Here is a 23,556-nt window from a genome sequence, read left to right as displayed (position 1 = left end):
CACCACCACCCTCCAATCCCACTAGTTAAACCAGTTTGCTCCTGGGACCAAAGGACCATCTGGGATAGGCCAGGGGAAGTAGAGACTACTTTGGCCTGCAGGTGGAGGCGAAGCAAAGGGCAAAGACTGTGGCGTTTGCTCTGTCATACCCCTGCCCCATCATTCCACCCGGGGGATGGTGAGACTACAGCTCCCATCGCCTCCCTTCGGGAGGTAGCAGACACTGGCCACACTGAACCACACAGCCTGGCCAGAGAACTCAACCAGTCCCCCTAAATGGCAGGAAGAGGAAAAGTGCCAGAGAGAAAGGGTGGCATCATGGGCCCAGGACACTGACCTCGTCTGCCAGCCTTGCCCGGCCTCCTGGGGATGGAGCCACGGAAGCCCAGCAAATGGGAGGGGCAGAGACCCAGGCGTCCTGGGCTGCCCCGCCCAGTCCCCCTCCCACCCACCCCCGCCCCCCAGCCCCAGGGCACCGAGGAGGGAGCCGGGCAGGGGCAGGCGGCAGGGGAGGGAGGAGCGAGGGCGGGAGGGGGAGGAGGGAGCCGGGCTGGGAGGGAGGTGGGGGGGGGGGTGGGGAGGGAGAAAAAGAAAGAAAATATTTTCCGTGTCCCCGCCTGCAGAGTCAGTGTGCGGTTTGGGAGAAAATGTGTCGGATATTTTGGGGCGGTCACGTGGGCGGGCGGGCTCCGAGAGGCCCCGGGACAGTCCCAGCCTAGAGCCCGTGCCCCCCCCGCCCAGAGCCCCCCATTGCCGTGAGCCCCTGACACCGCGACGCCGCATCCTCGCGACCGCCCGACGCCGGGACCTGGGGCTCAGCGGCCTCCCTTCCCCCTCCCTCCCCTCCAGGTGAGTCAGGCGGGGAAGCAGGCTCGCCGCCGCCCGCGGACGCCTGGGTCCCCGCCGAGGTGGGCTGGGGGCGGGGGCGCTGGGGAGCGACGCCGCCCAGTCCCTGCCGGGGCTGCTCGGGCGGTCCACAAGGCTGGAGGGGCTTCCTGCCCGACTTGGGGGTCAGCCCCGATGCCGGAGGGATTGGGGAAGATTTAGACAGGCTGAGGCTGGGCTGGGCTTCAGCAAAGCTGCATTTCGGTGAATAGTGGGGAGAGCACTTGGGGACGAGTCTTCAGGCAGAGGGGTTCTAGCCTACTTTTGTGCTTTGGAGTGTGAGGGAAGCCAGGGTTCCCTCCCGTGTGGAAAGACCTTGGCCAGCCCTTGGTCAGGCTTCCCCAGGGGAGTCTGAGGGGTGGCCTTCTGGTCCAAACTGGTCCAAGTTCCTCTTTCCCCAGTGGAATGGCCCAGTTTGGACATCAGAAAAGCAAGGAAAGCATCCAGAGGCAAGCGCTCCTAGCCCTCTGGGTCCAGGAGTTTGCAGAGACAAGTGGATAGGGTAGGGGTCTGTGAAGGTCCCTTAAACCCTCAGTTCTATATTCCCTCTCATTTGTCCCCAGGTAGGGGGTGAGTCTTGGTTCCTTCCAGCCAAGGACGGGGGCTCCTCAGGAGTATTCAGGAGGGGAGCCCAAAGGGAACAAAGGAAGAGCAGGAAGACCTAGGAGTTGTAGTCTGGGAGCCCCATTGACATGCCTCTCTGTCTTCAGCAGTTACAGCCCAGTCCCCTCAGCCTGACCCAGTATGTAGGAGGGGATCTCTGCAGGTGGCCAGAGGGTAAGAGTATGCATGGGTGTGGGGGGGGGGGGGGGCAGGGGAGCCTGAGGAGGTGTCTGTAAGGCAAGAAGCTGAGATGACTGTGCCCCCTGAAGGGGGCAGGGCATGTCCAGGACAGCTGCAATCCCAGATCAGGTCTGAGACTCCTGCCCTTAAGGTTACTCCTCAGATGCTGAATTGGGGTTGAGGACCATAGGCAGTGTCCCATACCCTTGAGGCAAGAAAAGAGAGGAAGGAAAAGGGGCAGGGGGCAGTGTATGCAGGGCGCCTGGAGCTTGGGTATCTCAAATGGACATACACACGCACACGTACATGCCCACGCGTGCACGCACCCATACACATGCACGCTGTAGCTTAAAGTCTGGTAGGCAGCATAGGGCACACACCCCCACCCCGGCACACCCCCACCCCTGGCTCAGAAAGCCACCTAACTGGCACCTCCAGTTCCCCCCTCTGCCCCACCCTGCCCGTGCCCTCCATTGCCCACACACATTCCACTGGCATTGCCTGCCTGCCTGCCTCCTGGGCACTGCCCCTCCCTGGGGCCAGTGGGGTGGAGGGAGGGCACCTGGGGATGAGAGGTGGAGAGCTCAAGGGTCTGGACTCCCCCAAGGGTGGCACAAGGCCAGGGAAACCCAGGCCACCGCTGCCTCCTGGGGAGCAGGCTGGGGGCCCAGGCTAGAGCAGAGGATGCCTGGGTTCTCCGCCCAGGCTGGAGATGGGGTCATGGAAAAAGGTGGTCGTGTTTATACAGAGGGGAGGGGGGCAGCGGGTGGAGAGCAACCGACAAGAGCAGCTTTGTTCCAGGCTCTAGAGCAGGCAGGGCAGCAGGGAGACGCGCCCCCCCCCCCCATCCGGCAGCCCCCTTCATCCATGCCCTCCCTCAACTCCACCTCAGCCCTAAGAGAAGCAGCTTTGTAAGGGCCCCTTTCCCCTAGTCAGCCCCACCTCCATCTGAGATGGCATCTTGGGAGGAAAGAAGGATTCTCTTCCTTCCACAGGTTCCCCAAAGAACCAAGGCATCTGGGTCCCTAGTGTAGGGTTGCCTTTTACTCTCTGTACCACTGTCTTCGATCCCTTGGTCCCTTCCTCCACCCAGGACTTAAGACCCTCCCCTTCCCTTCCCAGCCAGGGCAGATAGGAAGCAAGGCTCAGAAATGGGATGCCTCTCTGTCTCCTTCCCCTCTCCACTCAACTCTCAAGTCCCTTCTCTGAGGGAAATTAGGAGGAAGTCTGGGGGAGAGCTGGGCTGCCCTTCACTCATTACAGCCTCATTCTCTGGTAAGGACCAGGAGTCTGAGCATCCCTCTCTGGGACCCCGAAGTCCTCCCACCCCACCCTCAGGTCTCCGTTTCCCACCTGTAAGTGAGAAGCAAAGAGTGGGTGCTGGAGACAGATCCCAGGTTCTGTCTAAGGCAGTCTGCAAAAGATGGGGGGGCTTTAGTAGCTTCTCACCCTTGGCATTGGAGGGGTTAATCCACCTGGAATGTGGCCCAGCCTGTTGAGCTATGGCCCAGGGGCCTCTGGGGCCCGGACTCCTGGCTCCACCTGGGCTTAACCAGGGATGAGGACTTGAGGGAATAGGGGAAGGAAAAGGAGAAGGACCCTGGGGGCTTGGGGCTCAGACTTTCAGGGCCTGGGGAGAGACTGGGGTAAGGAGTCTGAGGGTGCTGTGGATATGGGTGATGCCCAGTGAGGAACAGGGGTAGCTTCATACATGGGGACTGAGTGAAGCGTGGTGGGGTTGGAGTCTGAGTTCCTGTAACTTCCTTGATAGTTTAGCCTCAGGAGTTTGAAGGCCAAAGTAGATGAGAGATAGAAAAGAAAGGAAAGGAAGGAAAGGAAGAAAAGGAAGGGAGGAAGGAAGGAAGGAAGGAAGGAAGGAAGGAAGGAAGGAAGGGAGGAGGGAAGGAAGGAAGGAAAGAAAGAAGGAAAGAAAAGAAAAGAAGAGAAAAGAAAAGAAAAAAAAAAAAGAAGACGATGGAAGGGAGAGAAAGGAAAGCAGAGGTACAAAGACTGAGATATATTGATTCTAGAAGCAAAGACTAATAAAAGGAGATACAGAAATGCCTATCACCTACCTCTGGGCCTGCCCATGCCATGGTCTCTGTGTTTCATTCTTAGTCCTTCTCTGTCCTTCTGCATCTCAATCCATTATGGTTCTGGCTGATAGAGGAGTTACCGAGACTGGGGTGACTTTCTTTCCCCAACCCCTCACTCCCTAGAGGGTGGTTCTGGGGCTCCTGAGAAAGCCAACGTTTCCCTTATCAGAACAGCAGGAGAGAAACCACTTGCCTAGCACTAGGATTCCCATTTCCTCTCTTCCTCCTTCCTCTCTCCCTCCCTTGAGCTCAGGTTTAAAATCTCAAGGGGCAGGCTACATTGGAGGGAGGATAGGATGTAGGGAGGTCTTCCTGGAAGCAGAGGGCTCAGAGAAGACAGAGAAAAGGAGATGGAGAAGCAAAGTAAGGGGAGGACAAGGAGAGGAGCTCCCTGGCATCATACCTGGCACACAGTGGCCATCAGCATCTATGGATTTGAAGGAGAGAATGCAAGACCAGTTAGGGAGTGAGGAAGGGGTAACTGGAGAGAACTGGGAGAGGAAACTGGGAGAGGAGTATTGAGGAAGATAGAGACAGAAGGAAATGCTAATTACAAGAGAGGTATTGAGGAAGAGAAGGTACAAAGAGAAATAACATGAGACACACAGCATGTAATATTTGCCCCATATCATTCAAAACACTTTACATATGTTAAATCATTTAATCCTCGCAACAGCCTTATGAAGTGGGCCCTATTATTATTCCCTGTTGACAAATGAGGAAACTAAATTCAGCAAAGAAAGATTAAGTAACACGCCCAAGGTCCGGCTAACAAGTGGTGGGGACCAACTCAGGGCGCCTGGCTCCAGAGTCAGTGTTCCTACTCACCGGACTGCAACTCCTCTTCAGAGAGGTGTAGGGCCCCAAAGTTACAACAGAGATGTTTGCTTTTCCCGGGGGAGTAGAGAATTTGAATATATATATACACACACAGATATATATACATGTATATAGACACACATGTATGTGTGTATATATATATATGTGTGTGTGTGTGTGTATATATATATATATATATATATATATATATATTATTTTTTTTTTTTTAATAAAGTAAGGTCTACACCCAACATGGGGCTTGAACTCACAACCCCGGGATCCAGAGTTGCATGTTCCACCACTAAGCCAGCCACGCACCCTGAGAGTTTGGATCCTGGCTCCACCACTTACAGCCATGGGACCTTAAGCCAGTCACTTACTTAACTTCAGTTTCCTCCTCTGTGAAATGGGAATCATAATTCCTACTTCACAGGGTTGATGTGAAGGTTGAATCAAGTGTCTAGCCCACTGGTGTTTAATGGTCCCTTCTCAGCTTGGGAGTCCTCTCTGTCAGGAGTCCTAAGACCATTATTCACTTTGGAAACCAGTTTACCTTTCCCTGGGGAGTTTTTCTCAACCTGTATTAGCTCCTGCCCTGCCCTCTACCATGTGATAGAGGGCCCTGAGGCAGGGCAGTACAGACCCTGGAAGCATACAGGGAAAAGGCTCCAAGTGAGAGAGGGCCATGGGGCTTGGAACCTTAGGGTGATCATTCTCTCATCCCTCCCTTTCCTCTCTTTCTCCCTAGGACTCTTGGAGACCCAGTGGGCAGGCCAGGAAGGGCGGGCACGGAGCCTCCCAGGCTGGGGCAGTGGGCATGGGCGGGGGCTGTGGCTGAAGACCTCCCCCGCCCACTGCAGACCCCAGGGGATTCAGCCTCCCTCACCGCAGCTGCCATGGCCACCAATAAGGAACGACTCTTTGCAGCGGCTGGTGTCCTGGGGCCTGGATCTGGCTACCCAGGGGCTGGCTTCCCCTTTGCCTTCCCAGGGGCTCTCAGGGGGTCTCCACCTTTCGAGATGCTGAGTCCTAGCTTCCGGGGCCTGGGCCAGCCTGACCTCCCCAAGGAGATGGCCTCTCTGTGTGAGTCTCAGGGACCTTGGGGGATGAGGGCAGGTGGCAATAGGAAGACATTTGGAGGGTGGGTGCTACAGAAAATTGGCACCCTAGTTAGCAAGACTGGCAGGGATGGGGGTTTGATCTAATGGAGTAGATGACAGGGGTGGCCATGACAGGAGGGGGTTTGGATGTGGAGCAAATGGCATTGCTTGCAAATGAGAGTTCTCTTGCCCAAGATGTCTAGAATGTTGGGGTCTACGATCGCCTCCCGAGTCAACCGGCAGTGGGGAACACTTTGCATGGGCAGCCAAGGCTGGGTCTGGTGAAGTCTGAGGCTTCTGCCTGCATGCAGTGGTGGGTACCAGGAAGTACCCTGGGGAATGGAGGAGTCTGGAAGGCCAACCAGCTGACTGTGATAGAGAGGTGATATTGTTCTGAATTAGGGGCTGGCAGCACAAAAAGGAAATGAAATGGAGCCAGGTGCCCAAAGATGTGTGGGGTCAGGAAAGTCTCTTGTTGGTGCTAGGGAGGGTGGAATCAGTTGCAAAGAAGGTGGCTCTTGCACCATAAGTAATCCAGGGAGGTGGAGGGGGTGTTTCCAGAAGCATCCTCTCCTCCAGCCATGTGTGTTCTGGATGCCTCCCCTCCCTCTAGGTCTGGCATGGTGCCCACGTGCTGCAGATCCCTACTTGTCCCTCAGGCCTGCCCTCTTTGGGTTAAGCTTTTGAGTGCTGACAGCAGACAAGCCTTAGGCCTCTCCTCTTCCCTCTGGATCTCCTTTCCTCCCACTTGGTAGTTGGTCTTCTTGACCAAGCCATTACAGGCGTGGGTGCCCATGAGCTGGAGGGCTGGACCGCCGGGTTCAGTGGGGTAAAGGGTGAACATGTGAGAAACCCTCACCTGGAAAGAAAGAGAGGTGATGGGAGGAGAGACACAGAGAAGGGCAGCTCCAGAGGCATAGAAACAGAGATGGAGAAAAAAAGACAAAAGATAAAGACATCCTTTATAAGCTTCACAAGCTCAGGGAGAGGGAGGTGGGAGAAAGGGGCCCTGCCTTCAGGAGGGGCAGTCGGAGGGTCGTGTGTATGTGTAAAGAAAGGGGTGACTAGATGGGGCTGGCAGCTTTAGTGGAAAGACTGTGCTCATCTGGAGAAAGTGTGTGTGTGTGTGTGTGTGTGTGTGTGTGTGTGTGTGTGTGTAGACCACATGCAGTTGTGTGTGCACAGCATGTCCCCGAGACTCTGCTCATATACAAAATTCCAGTGTGTGCAACAAAGAGTCAGTGTGAGGAGTGAGGCGGTATTTAATAGGGCTGCTGACGGTGTGTCTGGTGTTTGGTGAGACCTGCCAGTGGCATGTCTGTAGCCCAACAGGGGTTATTTGGGTGGCATGCAGGTGAACAGGAGAGCACAAAGCCCCCCTTTTTGGAAACCTCAGCTGGGCTTCCCCTACCTCATTTACACCCCATGAATCTGTCCCAGGGCCTGGGGAGGGAGGAAGAAACCATCCTCCCACATGAATGTACTTCTTGCAGAGAACCACACGACTCGGTCCCTTGGGACTTGAGTTTCTCAGGTTCTGGGAGAAGCCACTAAGGCAGAGGGAGGAAGGTGGGAGAGGAGAAAAAGAATGGTAGCGGGGGAATGCTGAGAGCCAGTGGCCAAGCCCCCAGGGAAGCTCTCCTTGGGCCCCTGCGCCCTGGACGCATGGAGATCAAGGTCAGGGATCAAAATAAGGTCAAGACTGGGGAAGGGGTCACCCTGGGCTCTATCCCCCAAGGTTGCCCTGAAGGAGGGGGTGGGGGCCAAAAGGAGAAATCCAAGGGAGGAGCCAGAACCAAGGCAGGTAGCTGGAGAGGGTGCGGCTGGCAGCAGGAGACAGGCCCGGGCAGAGAGATGTTGGTGGGGTGGGGAGGAGGGGCAGGCTTGGGTCCAGACAGCCTGCACGAGAGTGGAGCATGCAGCACCCAGTGGTAAATGAGGAGGCAGAGGGGAGAGGAAGGGATCCTGGAGTCTGGGAGACCTCCCACAGTGGGAGAGAAGCTGAGGGGTGAAAAGGTCTAGTCTCTCATTTCTCTGACCTGCTGTCCCTTTTTTGCCTGGAGCCACCCAATGGAGGGGGGTTGGAGGCCTAAGTCTGATGCCAAAGCCACACTCACCTTGAGTCTGTGTCTCTCTCTTAGTCTATGGGAGGAAGGGTGGTCCATGAGAGAACCTGCAACTTCTCCCTGAGGCTGCCTCCAGGATCCTACTGCTGGGTCCCTAGCACCTTGGAGACATCCACATTGAGAAGGGAAATCTTGCCCCACCCCTTGGGGTTCTCCAGGGGCCTGAGTGGGTAAGGCAGGCATCTCAGAACCCTGTGGTGGAGGAGAGGAGGGGCGGCGGGAGGGGGGCATGTGCTGCAGAGACAAGCACAGGCCTGTGTGCATGGGAGAGCAGAGGTGTGTATGTGTGTGCACGTGCGTGTGCTCACACGTGTGCATGAAACCCTGGGGTCCGTGTCTCTTTGTATCTCCGTGCTTATGAACACTGATGTGTTCTGTTTGCTTTGACAAGCCTACAGGGAACAGAGTGGGTCGGGAGGGACCCACTTCCCTCTTCCCCCTCTCGAGGAGATGTCTGTGGTGGTGAGGACCTAGCCCTGTTTATCCTCTGAACTTGGTGACGGTGTCCCTGGGGCAAGGAGCCCAGGCGGCACCACACTAAGTCACATGGAGAAACTGAGGGCAGGCTGGCACAGGAAGAAAAAGAGTTCTACTTAAAAGCAACTGAGAAAGAGAGACTCAGAGACCTAAGCAAGGTGACAGAGCACTACACAGGCCAAAAGGCACAGACACAGAGAGAACCCAGACGCTGGGAGAGGCCAGCAGAACAAGCAGGCGGGTAAGGGTGGCAAGCAGGCGGCAGTGAGGCCTCCTCCAGGAAAAAACCCCAGCCGACTGCCTCCTTCCCTTCCCCTCCCCTCCCTGGTCTCCGCCGCTCAGGCTCGGGCTCCAACTCCAGGCCTACACAAACGGGGCTTTGATTGCAACAGGAAACCTCTCCGGCGGGGGGAGCTGGGCAAGCCGCCGCCGCTGGGGCCCAGGCTGCACCCCCCCTCTCCTGGCCCCCTACCCAGTCCCAGCCCCCATCCTGCCCAGCGCTCCTTACACCCCTGCTTTGGGCCCCGTCCCCCATTCACACCTCCCTTCTCTCTTCTGCTGCCCCCTCCTCCAGAGACCCCTCCCCACCGCCCTTCAGGTGGGACTCCTAAGTTAGGACTTACCCTTGGGGTGGGGCTTCTTGCTTTGAAATGCCCCCTCTTCACCTTTTTGAGGGAAGGTTTTGGAAGAAAAGGAGAATTTAGTGGGAGGAATTCAGAGCCAGTTATCCTCCAGCCCCATCCAGAAGGTGGCAGGAGGGGGGGAAAAGGAGGGGTGCATAAGGAGTTAGCTGTTCCTCCCTCCACAGTCCCTCGTTGGCCAAACTCATCCTTGCCAGGGTTGTAGAGGCTCTGAGGGGTGACCATACAAGACTCTCAGTGCTAATGGCCTTGTTAGTGGGGGAGGGGTATGCTTCTCTTTGCCTCCGGGGTCTTGACTTTGTGGGGCTCTAGTGGGGAGGGGTGCACTGTGATGGTGGGGATCATAGATGGGGACGGGGTGAGTCAGGCAGCAACCCCCCCTCATACTCCCACCAGGCTGGTGGAGAACATCTGGTTCCCATGAAATGCTAGAAGGCTAATGGGTCTAATTGCTGCAATAAGGGCTGGGGGGACTTTGGGGATAAGAGGGGGCACTAGATCCCCCCCCCCCCATCCTCTTACCTTCTCCTCAAGGCTGTACTAAGTAAGACTGCCTAGAATGGGGGGTTGGGGTTGACGGGAAGGGTGGGCCTGGCACTCTAATGCCTTGTCCCTTAAAGGCCCCCTCTCCCTGCAATGCCTGGGAAGCACCACAGATGGGGTGATGAGGAGTGGGGTGCATCTGGTGAAGAGAAAGGGGGGGCTATTGAGGACTCATGACTTCCTGGAGCCCTCCACCCCCCTCCTGTGCCCCACTCCCAACCCCCCTCCCTGTGGCCTGGCCACTTCTGGTTCTAATTACCAACCAGGCAGGCTTGACTTAATTGGGACCTTTCAGATTTGGGAGGAGAGGGGGGGGTACTGACAGCCTGGAGTTGACTAATCAGGGCTCTTTCCCCCTGGTTGGGGGGTATTTCCCATTTTGTACCTAATTTTTTTTTTTTACCACTGCCCAGATTCTGATTCAGAAATCTATCATCCCCCCCTTTTATTGGGGTGGGGGGGGCTGGCTTCAGAAATGGGGTATTTCAGGTTGGGGGCAACAGCAAGGAGCTCACACTGGGTTGGAAAGAACACTGCAGTCCCGCTTCATCCCTACTTCGAGCCCCCCAATCAGGCCTGGCACCCCGCGCCGCCCCCCCGCATCCACAAGCCTGGCCCTCCTTCCCAACCCTGCCCCCCCCACCCCGGACCCGGCCGCCACCCCGGCCCCTCCTCCGCGCCCGCCTTCCCTTCCCTGCCTACTCTGGCACCCCTTCCTGCTTTTTATTCTTCCAAACTGGCGCCCCACTCCTGCAGCACCCCCAGTGCGCCCCCCACCCGGTACAACAGATTCTTAGAAAAGCGCGCCCCGCCCTGGCCCAGCCACAGCCGCCAGGCGGGGGAAGGGGCCGGCCGGGCGCCTCTCCCGCTCCCCCGGCGCTCCCCGTGTGAGCCGCGCTGACAGAGCCGGCTGGGCCGGCCCGCCGGGCCGCCGGGCGGCCGGGCGGGCGGGGCGCGGGGGAGGGGGCGGTTTCCGGGAGTCGCCGCCGCTGGAGCTGTCCCGGGGCCAGGGTCCCCGATTCGGCCGGGCGGCTAGGGCAAACTCTTGACGTGGCCAACCCCCCGCCCCCCTCACCCCCTGCTCCGCCGGGCGAGGGCGCTCAGTGCCCGGAAGGGGCTACCGAGGGGACAGCGAGGCGGCCCTCTGAGATCTGAAGGGCACTCAGTGTGGCACTGAAGGGGAGAAGGGGCTGTTATTGCCAATGGGGGGGGGGGGGGATATGTAATGGCTGTGAGAACAGTTGACGACCGGACCCGCAGTTACAGCCGAGAGGGGCCCTTGGCAGTTTGGGGCAACTGGCACGGTAGAAAGTCTGGGGGAGGGGAGTTGGCACTCAGCAGGGCAGCTTCGTCGGAGGCGCGGTTGGCACCGTAGGGGCAGTTTGGGGTGGGAGTTTTGTGCTCTGAAAGTGAAGTCAGGTTCGAGAAAGGGGCAGTGAGAGACGCGGTGGAGCGCCAGGGGAGCGTCGGTCGCGCGACGGGGCTACGGGGACTGGGGAGGGAGGCAGTCCGGGCCGCGGCGGAGGGAGGACAGCTCGGGCTAGGAGGAGTAGACTCCAGGCAGCGCAGGAGGGGGCGGGGGACTCCGCGGCGGCGCTGGCGACGGCCTGGGCGGGGTGGGGCGGGGCCGGGTCAGGAGGAGGTGAGCGCGCCCGGCCACCCGCCCCGAGGGGGGTTCCCGGAGAGTTCACGGCGGGAGCGCGCTCCGGCCCTTCGACCGGGGGTGGGGAGAACGGGAAGGAAGGAGGAGGCCGCGCGCGCCGAGCCGCAGGAATGTACGGTTCGGCCTCGAAGCGCGCGCGCGGAGGGAGAGGGAGGAGCCAGGCCTGGGAATGAGGGGGTGGAGGTAGTGCAGGTCCCCGGGCCCGGGGAGAACTGCCCCGCGCTGGGAACCTGCATGTTCCCCTCTCCTCCGTCTTCCCTGACACCCCAGCCTGTAATGACTGGTGTGCAAAGAGTGTTGGGAGAGATAGGGGGAAAACTCAAAAGGAAATGCGTGTGCTTGGTTCCTCTATTCCTTCCCCCCATCCCGGACCAGGGCACGCGCCGAAGTGCAAATGCGTGCAAAGCCTCGGGGCTGTGGAGGGAGAATGCTTGCAAGCATTTTCCCGAGCCAGATGTGCTTGCACAAATATGTGCTTGCATAGATATCTGTGTGCCTCTGTGATTTTATGTGCGTGCAGAAAAAATGCATGCGCACTATTGCATATTTGCAAATATGCGGCGCCTGCCTAGATAAATGCATGCACGGGTATGTGTCTAAGCAAGCGCGCGCGCCGGGTGCGAGTGTGTGTAAGTGTGCGCTCCACTCCCAGCTCAGCTCGTCTTAGTGCCCGGCCCCCTTCGCTCTCCAAGCCCCACCCCCCACCCCTCCGGGCTTCGCTTTTACAAAAGGTCTCCCCAGTGTTAGCTGCGGAGGCGCCCAGAGCGAGCCGGCCCGCGGCCGAAGCGGCGGCCCTGGCTTTGCGCCCCGCCCAGTCCCTTTCCCCTGCTGGGGATCCCCCTCTTCCCCGCCCACCCCTTACCCCCCATGCAGCCTGGCGCCCTATGCTAGCCCTCCCCCTCCCCCCCTCCAGGAGCGGGGCGCCGCCGGGGGAGGAGGGGGAATCGGCTGCGGGTCCTTGGTGTTCCTAGCACCCAGCTTCCCTCCAAGCCGGGTCGCGATGTACGATTGCATGGAAACATTTGCCCCGGGTCCGCGACGGCTGTACGGGGCGTCGGGGCCCGGGGCCGGCTTGCTGCGCAGAGCCACGGGCAGCTCCTGTTTCGCCGGATTTGAGTCTTTTGCCTGGCCGCAACCCGCCAGTCTGCAATGTAGGTACCAGAGCCCAGAGGTGGGGGGTGGGGTGCAGGAGAAGCAGCGGCTCACTCTTTCCGTGTGTAAAAGGTGGAACTGGGGTGCAAGCGGAGATTCTCACCCTCTCTATGTGAGGGGCGGGTGTGTACGAAAGAGAGGTACTGGCCCTTTAAACGTGGGACTTCAGCGACTCATTTGGGTGTGTGCATTAGTGTTTGGAGTGTGTGTGGTTTTTATGGTGGGTGTTTAGGTAGGAGCTGTGGTTGATGCCACTCCAGAATTCCTGGGGATAGGGAGAAACCGAGGTGTTATTGGTAGCTTGTGCCCGCAGGTCCGTGGCCCCGGAGAGATATAGCACCCAGGGCCGTGGGTGGCATTAGTAGGGTCCATGTGGGAAGTTGAGAGCGTAAAAAATATTTGCAGAGCGTGTGAATCCCTGGAGTGTGCAGCGCCTGGCGTCGGCAGTGTGGGTGTGAGGGTAGGGGGTCTCTCCACGCAATGTCGCCCTCCGACAGCGTTGGCAGGTCCTCCGCACGGCCCTATGTAGGGATGTTTGTGGCGTGAGGCCGGGAAGGCGTGTGCCCCTGCGTGGCTGCGGGGGCGGTTTTGGAAAGTGCTGCGTTCGAGAGTTCATCCTGTGTGTTGTTCGTGCGGGGTGCGCCGGGTTGTGCACACAACCAGGAGAAGGCTCGGCTCTGGCGCCCCCTCCCCCATCTTAAAAAGCACTGTGTGGTAATGTGTATAGGATTGTATGCAGAGAGATGACTTTTTCCTAGGGCTCCAACACACACAACTTCAGTAGGAAGCGTAAAGTTTAAAGCAAAGCCTGTTTATGGTGGGGGGCGGTGGCCTGGAGGAGGCAGCGGCACGGAGAGTAAGACTACTGGGTCCCCAAATATCCATCTTCCCCTCTCTGTGAAATGGGAGATGCCAGGCCTGGGGCCCTGGAACCCCTTTCCAGAGCGGTAATAAAAAGCTGGGGACTGAGAGGCAGTAAAAATGAAGTCCAGATGAGAGGCGGCTTTGAAGCCTGGGCCGAAGTGCCTGGCGGGGGTGGGCGTAGGGAGGAGCCGAGAGGGGAGCCTGGAACACCCCCCAAATTTACCCCGGGCTGGGACCGCGCTGGTAGCCCGGTGCGGACGCCAGCGCGAGGGGCTTGGGGGCAGCTGGGAAGGGGCGGGTGGCGGGCGGGGCGGCGGGCGCTGGGGGAGTGCGCTCGCGGGGTCACCGAGCCCCGCCAACGCGCCTCGCTGCTTGGCACTCGGCAGCGCTGTTTACGAGTTCGGCTTTTTTTTTTTTCTTTTTCTCTCCTTCTTTCTTTTCTTTTTCTTTTCTTTCTTTCTTTTTCTTTCTTTCTTTCTTTTTCTTTTTTTCTTTTTCTTTTTTTTTTTTTTGGTTCCAGGGCAGAGCTGCTCAGATTTAACAACTCCGAGACTGAAGGAGGGAGGTGGCAAACAGGAGACCGTACTTTGGGGTGGGGTGCGGCAAGAAGTAAAAGTGTGGCATTTATAGGGTGGAGAAAGCATGGAACTGTTTTTGCTTTGCACCAAATCCTGGTGAATTCTTAACCTTCCTTTCACTGTCCAATAGAAAGGGGAATTGGGGTATGTTGGGAGGGGTGCTGAGGTGGAGAGACTCCCAGGAGGGCTTTTTGTGGGGGCTGGGTAGGGATCCAGCCCTTTCCAGGAGCATGGCAGCCCCTCCCCCCCCCCTTGGCTGGCAGTATGGTTTTGCATTTCAATTTGGACCAATTAATTTGGCCTCTAGGGTCTCAGTGGGCTTCAGGCCTGCTCCACACACTTTTAGAAAGTAGTTGAGACCTGTGTCTAAAGCAGGGAAGGAAAGAGGTCCCTTGAGGGGAGGGCCACATGGTGTGTTTGTAGGTGTTTGGCGGTGTCCTGGTGCTGCGCTGGCAGGCCCGGGTGTTTGTCTGGTAGCTGAGCTGCTCCCTTGCAAATGGGAAGCTGGATGTTGGGGGGCAGCTTTATGATTTGTGCATTCACTTCCACAGTGTGGCTGGAGTGAATGTGCCTTTACGCCTGCCTGTGTGTGCTCTTCGGTGCCAGGGGCCTGTTGGGACATAGGAAGCCATTGGTAGTATGTCTACTTTTGTGCCCTGACTGTTGTTGATGTGTGAGAGTGTCTCCAAGGAGGTGTGTATCAGATTGTGAGTCTGGGCTTCTCAGTCCTGCGCCTCGCAGCTGGGAGCGTTTACAGCCGGTTATAAAGAGTTTGTTTGAAGCTCCGCTCAGCCTGGCCAGGAATTTCCTCAATTTCAGCAATTTGGGCTTTAAAAGGAGAAAAACCCAGAGCCCACCCCCCTCCTCCCCAGCAGGGGCCCCTGCCTAGCCTGGGAGCAGCATCCCGATGGTGGGGTCTCAGCCCAGGGCTGAAGAAGGGAATCTGAGCAGGCTTGACCCAATTAGCCTTCTTGTGCCCTTCACCCTCAGATTGACCAGAGCCACTGGGGCGCACTCGAGGGTTCAGGGGGCCGAGTTGTGCCAGAGGGGTGACAGTACCACTCAGACAGGAAAAGCTGTCCCCAGGCCTGTCTCCTTGCGGCCCCCAGTCTTTATAATTGCCTGGCACTGCCCTATGCCAGTCTGACCGCACCCAGGGCCCTTTCGCAAGAGAGGAAATGAGGCAGCGCTCTGCGGGCAGGGAGGGCGTCAGCGCCTGAGTGAGCACCACCCCACGCACTGGCCTGCGGGCAGCACGTGTGCCCTCCTAGGACTGCAGGAGGGGTCCTGAAAGGCATTCCAGCCAGCCCCACGTCTCTCAGTGCCCCTCCTGGAGTCTCCCGCCCTGGGGCCTGAATAGACTCGAGGCACCTTCTTTCCTCCCCTCTTCTCTGTCCTTTTCCATTGGGGAATCTCACTCCAGCAGGATTCTTATGCTAATCGTGTCGGTGTGTGTTGGGGGGTGGGGAGGGCTTCCCTCCTGTGGGGTAGGTGGAGCTAGCCCGGAACCCCAGCATCCTGGGCATTCCTTCTGCCCTTCTGGCGGTATGGGGCGGACTTTTGACCAGGTGGGCTGCAGCGGGTTAGAAGGAAGAAGGTGCTCTTGAGGTGGGTGCGTGGGACTCTCCTTGGGGAGGGTCTTCGCGTTTTCTTGCGTTAACTTGGGCCCTCTAGGTTTGGGCAGCGGGTCCTACAGGTTGAATAATTTCTAGGTTTTTCTGCCTCTGAAGATGAACCACAGACCCCAACCCCCCCCCCCAAAACCGAAAAAGGTTTACTGAGCAGCCTCCTGAACAGAGGGTGCCCACTCCCACCCCTTCCGTGTGGCGTGGGCCGAGGCCCCATTTGAGCTGCGATTGGGTATTTGTGGGGAAAGTTTAGGAGTGAAGACATAGGCTCAGAGAGGGTCCAGAGATAGCTCCCCTCCCCCTCCCCCAGGAGCCCTGTTTACCCACTGTCACCTGACTTTTCCCGCTTTGCTACACTCCCAACCGCTTCTCAACCTGAGGCTCTGAGCAAATACCTCAGTCTCTCCTTCCCCGACTTCTTGACTTCTCAGACTGCCTGCCTGGCCACTTAGGTCTAGTCAGAGAACCTGAGAGCCTGGGCTCCACCATCAATTGGCAGTGTGTCCCTGGGCTGGTCACTTCCCCCGCTTGGCCTCAGTTCCTTCAGGTGTAAAATCGGGCTGTTGCATATCTGCTAACCTACTTTTCTTTTAAAAAAAAATTTTTTTTTCAACGTTTATTTATTTTTGGGACAGAGAGAGACAGAGCATGAACAAGGGAGGGGCAGAGAGAGAGAGAGGGAGACACAGAATCGGAAACAGGCTCCAGGCTCTGAGCCATCAGCCCAGAGCCCGACGCGGGGCTCGAACTCACGGACTGCGAGATCGTGACCTGGCTGAAGTCGGATGCTCAACCGACTGCGCCACCCAGGCGCCCTGCTAACCTACTTTTCTTGATACCTGTGTCCCCTTTGCTCCACTGCCTCAGTGGTTTCTGGAAAAAAGGACATTGGCCGTTATCTGGGGTGGGGGTGGGGGTATGAGAGGGAGAAGTTGGAGGATTATTTACCCTGTACTACTTGAGAGAGAACAAGGTCCTCTTTGACCTCGGGGTACCTGGGGTACTGAGTCATTTATCCAGGTGCGAGCTACAGGTGGCTGGTGCTTGCCTACCCAGCCCCAAATCTATTGCTTCAGGAAGAGGAGGATGATGGGAAGTAGATAACCCAGCAAGGTGGACCGATGTGACAGAGAGTGACTGAAGGGTGCAGAGCCACAGCCCATAATCCCTCCACCTACCCACTACACAGCTGGGGAAACTGAGGCCCAGAAGTTAACTTCCAAGATGACCTTGGCCTGGAATTTGAGGAACCTCGCAGTGTCATGAGGGCTGGCAGTATCTGAGGGCTCGGGCTGGCACTGTTGTGCAGGGAGACGGCCAGACTGCGGCGGGAGGTGCACTGGTAGCCGTTGTTTGGGGCTTTCTGGAAGTGTTTACTATGGGGCCGTGCGTGGTTGTTGGGACTTTAAGCCACTGTGGTGATGATGGTGTTGTCATCTCTGAGCTGGAGGGACAAGTGGGAATGGGGTGTGCCTGTGTAGTGAGGATGCCGGGGAGATCTGAGGGGTCCTTCTCCCCCAACCCTCATGTCATTGCTTTCCCCCTCAGCGGTGGAGACGCAGAGCACTAGCTCAGAGGAGATGGTGCCCAGCTCGCCCTCGCCCCCTCCACCTCCTCGGGTCTACAAGCCGTGCTTCGTGTGCAATGACAAGTCCTCTGGCTACCACTATGGGGTCAGCTCCTGTGAAGGCTGCAAGGTGTGTGCATAGTGGGGGTGGGGCGCGCTGGGCCTCCGGGTCCAGACCAGAGGGGCAGGACGCTGTGCGTGGGTGGCCATTCCCACGGAGTGGGGAGGAGCTGCTTTGCACACACGTGGCTCGCAGGCTGGGTCCAGCCTGGGGCGACCCGCAGGGCCTGTGAGAGAGGCTGGTACTCCCAGCATCCTGCTTCACTGCCCACCCCCCACCCCCAACTCCAGGGCTTCTTCCGCCGCAGCATCCAGAAGAACATGGTGTACACGTGTCACCGCGACAAAAACTGTATCATCAACAAGGTGACGCGGAATCGCTGCCAGTACTGTCGGCTACAGAAGTGCTTCGAAGTGGGCATGTCCAAAGAAGGTAGGCCCCTAGCGCTGGCCTGAGCAGGAGCCCTCCCGCCCTCCCCTGTCATTGCTGCCCTCTTCCCACTGGCCACCCCCACTTCTCTGACCTCTGAGACCTGGCCTGCCCTGGGATGCTGCCTCCTCCCTGGCCAGTCCTGTTTGGTTAGTGCCATTCACCTAGGAGGCCCCACCCCTTGCCATTCTCCCCTCTCAGAGCTTAATCCTTCCTCTGAATGAGTGAGTGGGGGTTACCTACCGGCTCACTTTGCCCTGTTTTATGGGGAGGTGGGGGGGGGGGGCTTGCCAGTCCCCTCCCCTGCGCCATTGTGCTGCCAAGGCTATAAGTGGATATCCTGCCGCCCGCATATCCTGCCCCCCCTCCCTAGCTCCTGAGGGGTGACAGGAAGGGCAGGATGGAGCCGAATGGCTCTGGAAGGGAGCAGGGGCTGCAGGCCCTGGGTGGGGCTGGAGAGAGCCAGCCTGGGAATGGGAGCTAATGTAGGAGCTAGGGAAACTGAGGCAGTGGTTAGGGTCCCAGGGAACAGATGTTCATGATAAGGATTGAGCACATGATATTAGGATGAGAGGGGATACCCAGAGGGAGGTTCTGAGGGTCCCGACCCTCCCGTGCCTTTGCCCCCAAGCTGTGCGGAATGACCGGAATAAGAAGAAGAAAGAGGTGAAAGAAGAAGGGTCGCTTGACAGCTATGAGCTGAGCCCTCAGTTAGAAGAGCTCATCACCAAGGTCAGCAAAGCTCATCAGGAGACCTTCCCCTCACTCTGCCAGCTGGGCAAATACACCACGGTGAGTCCAGTGAGGGCAGGGGATTGTTCGCTTTGGGGACTAGGTACGGGTTGTATTGAGGCCATGGTCTGGTGCTGAGGGACAAGGAAAGGCAACAGAATGCACAGGGGGGAGCTGGGGGTTTGGGTGGAAGGAAGATAGCCCCCACGGCGGGGCTTAGCTTGCATTCCAACCTGCCCTCCCTGTAGAACTCCAGTGCAGACCACCGGGTGCAGCTGGATCTGGGGCTGTGGGACAAGTTCAGTGAGCTGGCCACCAAGTGCATCATCAAGATCGTGGAGTTTGCCAAGCGGCTGCCTGGCTTTACAGGGCTCAGCATTGCTGACCAGATCACTCTGCTCAAGGCTGCCTGCCTAGACATCCTGGTAAGTTAAGCCGTGTGGCATGTCTCCCACCAGGCCTGACCCTCATGTGAGGCCAAGGAGTTGGTTTACCACAAAGATTTCATTATCTCTCTTTACCCCTCCATTCTGGGACTCCCCAGATCGCCTTTAAACCCAAGCTTTTTTTTTTTTTTTTTATCTTAACTCCCCTCCCCAAGACCCGATCCTGTGCTTCTGGACGCTCTGCCTCCTTCTGACTCCCCTTCCCTCCCCAGGCTTCAGATTCTCCACCTCTGCCTTCCTCCCCATGCCTGCTGCAGGTTGCCCTCTTTCTGGACTTAACCTCCTCACCTTCCACGTACATCCCATTGCCTCTTCTCCCCACCGGACATGTGGTCCTCCCCAGAAACAGCACTAACCCTCCCCCTTGCCCACCTCCAGATGCTGCGGATCTGCACAAGGTACACCCCAGAGCAGGACACCATGACCTTCTCTGATGGGCTGACTCTGAACCGGACACAGATGCACAACGCCGGCTTTGGGCCCCTCACAGACCTCGTCTTTGCCTTTGCTGGGCAGCTCCTGCCACTGGAGATGGATGACACGGAGACAGGACTGCTCAGCGCCATCTGCCTCATCTGCGGAGGTGCAGGGGCGCCCCCTGGCGTTTGCTCAGACTCCTTTCCCACCACAGCCCACACCTGATCTCTGACCGGGCAGGAGACCTTGGTCCCTCTCCCTGGGATTGTTGCACCTGCCCCATCCACAGACTTCTCAGACCCAGGACAGGCCCTCTAGCACCTTGGAGCATAGAGCAAAAAGGAGAGAAAAGCCAGAGAGAGCTGAGGAGGTCCCAGATACTGGTGCCAAGATAGGGGTGTGGGCAGGCGTGATTTACCAGAGGGGAGAAGGTACAGGGCGTGGAGCAGGGGAAGTGGCCTGGATAGGCCCAGGAACAATAAGGCAAAGGGCTGATAGGACAGAGTTTGGGGCTTGGAGTGCCATAGGTCAGGGACAGCTGGGGATCAGCCACTTGTCATGGTGTCCCCTATTTCTTTCTCTTTCACTGCACTGTGCTTGTTCCTGTAGACCGCATGGACCTGGAGGAACCTGAAAAAGTAGACAAGCTGCAGGAGCCACTGCTGGAAGCCCTGAGGCTCTATGCCCGCCGGCGGCGGCCCAGCCAGCCCTACATGTTCCCAAGGATGCTCATGAAGATCACTGACCTCCGGGGCATCAGCACCAAGGGTTAGTCATGAGGGAACCTCCCCTCTCTCTCCCTGGAGCTGTTGGTCTCCCAGCACAGGCAGGCAGACAAGCAGAGACAAGAACAGAGTGGGTGCGAACCGGGCGGCCTACGCTCTGGAATCCTAGCTCTGCCACGGGCTTGTGGGGAGACTCTGGGCAAATTCCTTTACTTTTGGTACCTTGTTTTCATGTTTGTAAACCGGGCTTACTTACATCTACCTCATAAGCTATCGAGAAGGCTAAACGAGTTAACGCAACGGGCTTAGAACCACCTTGAATTAAGGACGCCATTCCCCAGTTGTGGTAGCTGCATTTCAAGTGCTCAGTGGCTAGTGATGACTGTACTGGACGAAGCAGATAATGCCATCATCGCAGAAAGTTCTGTTGGACATTGATGGTTCAGAAGGATGCCTGGCAGATAGTAGGTTCAATAAATACTAGCTGTTGTTACGAATGTAAGAACAGGCCTAGCAACAATTGGCCAGTCGCGGACATAGGAGGATGGAGTGCCTGGGGAGTGGAGGTGACAGTTGGACTCGGTGTGATCTTTGAGGAGATGGTCTGAACAATGGGATGGCTTGAAAGAATGGCAACGGGCTTGGCAGAGAAGGCAGGTAGAAGCTGCAGGCAGAGGAGAGGCCCTCAGGAACTCTGCAGAAGAGAGGGTGAATCTGAGACAGACAAGTGGCAGGCTTGTGCTGGGAGCCCCTGGAAGGCCAAGAAAGGTTAGTGAGTTAGCCTCATGGGGCATGGGCCTCTGTCCCCCTGAACCTTTGTTCCTCTGTTGCAGGAGCAGAAAGGGCCATTACCCTGAAGATGGAGATTCCAGGCCCGATGCCTCCCCTAATCCGAGAGATGCTGGAGAACCCTGAAATGTTTGAGGACGACTCCTCGCAGCCTGGTCCCCATCCCAAGGCCTCTAGCGAGGATGAGGTTCCCCGGGGTCAGGGCAAAGGGGCCTGCAGCCCCCAGCCTGACCAGGGCCCCTGACTTCCCCTGCCGTGGGGGTTGGGGCTCCAGGCAGCAGACTGACCATCTCCCAGACACCGCCAGTGACTGGGGGAGGACGAGCTCTGCCCTCTCTCCACCCCTTCCAGTGAGCTCCTTGTTTTTGCCAAAGTTTCCAGGGGTGCCTCTGTGTTCATCCCCTTCTTGTTCTAACTGGCTCCCTTTCCTGTCTCGGGGGCCTGCCCTGCTCCCACCAGGAGAGAGGGCAGAGGAGTGAGCCTGGGTTTGGACTCTAAAATCTCGGCGCTGCCCCTCAGACACCAGGGTCCCAGGCTCCCCAGGGCAGGAGGAAGACCCTGCCAGTTCCAAAGCCCCTTCCTCTGCCAGGTGCTTAGGCCTCTGGGAGCAAACAGGAACACTAGAGACCAAAAAAGGGGCGCAGGGGGAGGGCTGAGCCCACCCTCTTGCCCCTGCCCTTGGTGCCTCATGCTGCGTAATGCACCTGCCGGGCTCACACTGCCCTCTGTGCCCCATCCTCGTGCCAGGTCAGGTTGGGGCAGGCTGGCCCCTGCATTTCTGTGGAGGGCCAGAGGGTGAAAGGGACAGATGCGCGTACATTCGGCACCTCTTTGCTTGGGCCCAGAGTTGACCTTGTGCCCTCCGTTACAAGCCCCTCCCCGAGCCCTGTCATGTGCCTTGGGCTTCCCCTGCCTCCCATCTCAGCCACCGGGGCAGGGACGCTCCTACACTACAGAGGGGCCAGGGGATCCCTCTCCCCCTAGTGCCTTACCCCCCTTGATCTCCAGAGCAGCTTGGCCCAGGGAGTGGGGGGTGGGCGCTGCTTAGCTGGTCCTTCCCTGACCCAGAGGAAACCTCTATTTATTTATTAGCTTTTGTTTACACCCTGGACTTGACCCCTTCCTCCAGGGGTCTTGGGAGGGGGAGCCCAGGGCCCCTGTGACCCCTCCCTTCTTCCTCCAATCCCCAGTTTGTATTTAGCTGCCAAATAAGATTCCCACTGGCTCCCCTTTTTCTCTGGGGGGTCAGGGTGCTGTTCCCTCCCCTCTGTTTACATCTCCCCTTCCCCGCTGTATCGCATATTGCTGAGTTTTCTATTTTTGCAAAATAAAGTGATGGAAACTCATGGCATGTGGCTCCCTCTGGGAAGTGGCAGGGGACATGACTAGCTGACCTGGAGAGGGACTGGGTGAGGAAGGTGAGCTCCCAATCTACCGGATTTTGCAGCTTTCTTAGGGAAACCAAGGAAATCGGATGAAATGTGCCTGGATGGCGGTGGTGGGAAAGTGGGGTAAAGGGAGCCCCCAGGAGCTTACCCCGGGAGGCGCGTGTCTGGGCCTCCTGCAGCCACCAGGTGTGTGTGTTCTTAGACTGGATGCTGTGGGCCTCTGGGGAGGTGTGAATGGGCCCGGAGGTCTTTTAAGTTGTCCCCACCCCCAGTTATGTGTATGTGCATATCTGCCCATCTCTGGGGAAGGGGTTCATGGAAGCTGCACTTGGTTCTCGTGAGGGTCTCTGGCCCCAGAAGAAAAGAACCGCAGCCTGCATCTAAGTTACAGTGTTTCTGTTTTACACCACCCCTCCCTTTACTTAATGAGCTCCCTGACTCTACGACCCCACTATCACCTTACAAATCACTCCCGCTGCCCCTTCTGACCCCACCCCACCCCGTGACCTCATCCCCATGACCCCACTGTTACCTTCTGTACTAACATCCTTGCCCCTCCATGCCTCCCCTCTGCAACAGCTCCCATCCTCAGCCCGCTCAGGCCTTCCCACTGTGCCCCTGGACTCTCCCCCCTCCCTCTGTGACTCCCCCTCCACGCTGCCCTCCCCCCACCCTGGGGCCCGCCTTCTTCCCTGGGACAGCACCCTGCCTACCTTGTACCTGGCCGCCTTCAAGAATGACCTGTGCTTGTGGGAGAGAGAGGGGTTGAGGATGTGGGAGTAGGGGAGAGAGAAGATTGAGGAAAAGCAGAAGAAGAAAGTGAAAGAAGCTCTAGAGGAAACCACAGGGCCTGTGGGGAAGAAGGAGTCATCACCATGGTAACCCCTGGTTGTGGGGGAAGGGTATAAGGTCCGGTAGCCTGAGGCCAGCCGAAGAAGCCCACCTCCCCCCACCCCTGTCCCCAGTTGCTCCTTCCAGAGGCTACACTCCTAAGACCCACCTGATGCTCCCTGTGCACCCACTAAGAGACGGGCACCTGGCTCGGTGCCTGGCTTGTCAGTCCCTGCTGCACAGAGTGCCCCTTCGGGCAGGTAAGACAGACCTGTGACAGATCTCACATCCAGTTCCTTCTGAGTTCCCTGTGGTCAAGTGTGGGCCAGGGCCAGGTATTTTCCACACCCTCTTCTCCAGACAGGCTTCATCCTTGCCATTACCGCACTCTCTGCCTCCTCTACGCCTTTCCCAGCCGCCACTGCTGTCTCTGCGCAGTGGCCTCCCAGTCTCATTCTCTGAGCCCGGCCCTGTGTCTTTCTCCAAGTTCCCAGTGCCCCAACCTTGGATTTCTCAGCCTCTCCGCTTCTCACCGTGTTACTTCTCAGCCACTGAGTCTATTTTCAAGCCCTTAGGTTGTGCCAGGCTCTCTTGTAAGCAATTGGTAGGAGTCCCCTCATTTGATTCCCGCAACAATCCTGAGTGCCACTTGACAGATGAGAAGAAGCCACAGGAAGGTTAAGCAACTACCTAAGTTCCCACTGCTGTAAGTGATAGAGCCAGGATTGGAGCTCGGGCAGTTTGGCTCCAGAGCCCATGGAGTTAAGCATCCACCATCATACAGTGGGCACTCGTTTTTCAAAATTAGAGCCTGTC

The 23,556-nt window shown here is 57.9% G+C and overlaps 1 protein-coding gene across 5 annotated transcripts; it reads left to right on the top strand.

The window, feature by feature from the left end:
• The first annotated feature begins 580 nt into the window (after positions 1–580).
• On the top strand, positions 581–21,867 carry RARG (retinoic acid receptor gamma). Of its 5 annotated transcripts, none has more exons than XM_043564052.1 (10): positions 581–849; positions 1,596–1,662; positions 5,332–5,666; positions 16,904–17,052; positions 17,274–17,415; positions 18,044–18,204; positions 18,393–18,569; positions 18,969–19,173; positions 19,617–19,775; positions 20,566–21,867. In XM_043564052.1, exons 3-10 carry the CDS (start codon positions 5,480–5,482, stop codon positions 20,763–20,765), a joined length of 1,380 nt encoding a protein of 459 aa, XP_043419987.1. In that variant the 5' UTR covers positions 581–849; positions 1,596–1,662; positions 5,332–5,479; the 3' UTR covers positions 20,766–21,867. The 5 variants fall into 5 exon arrangements, with proteins under 5 accessions (XP_043419987.1, XP_043419985.1, XP_043419986.1 ...); XM_043564050.1 differs by having other exon boundaries at positions 617–849; positions 1,599–1,662; XM_043564051.1 differs by lacking the exon at positions 1,596–1,662 and having other exon boundaries at positions 617–849.
• Positions 21,868–23,556: the final 1,689 nt, after the last annotated feature.

This window comes from Prionailurus bengalensis, chromosome B4, assembly GCF_016509475.1.
Source record: "Prionailurus bengalensis isolate Pbe53 chromosome B4, Fcat_Pben_1.1_paternal_pri, whole genome shotgun sequence".
NCBI lineage: Eukaryota > Metazoa > Chordata > Mammalia > Carnivora > Felidae > Prionailurus > Prionailurus bengalensis.
The sequence above is the reverse complement of the archived record's forward strand: the minus strand, read 5'-3'. Positions and strand labels throughout refer to the sequence as shown.

What these genes read in the sequence shown, in the direction of transcription:
- RARG (XM_043564052.1), top strand. Translation starts at nt 5,480, where the DNA reads ATGGCCACCAATAAGGAACGACTCTTTGCAGCGGCTGGTGTCCTGGGG. An exon ending in AGCTGGGCAAATACACCACG is followed by an intron (nt 18,205 to 18,392) that starts GTGAGTCCAGTG and finishes CCCTCCCTGTAG; the next exon opens with AACTCCAGTGCAGACCACCG. An exon ending in CCGGGGCATCAGCACCAAGG is followed by an intron (nt 19,776 to 20,565) that starts GTTAGTCATGAG and finishes CCTCTGTTGCAG; the next exon opens with GAGCAGAAAGGGCCATTACC.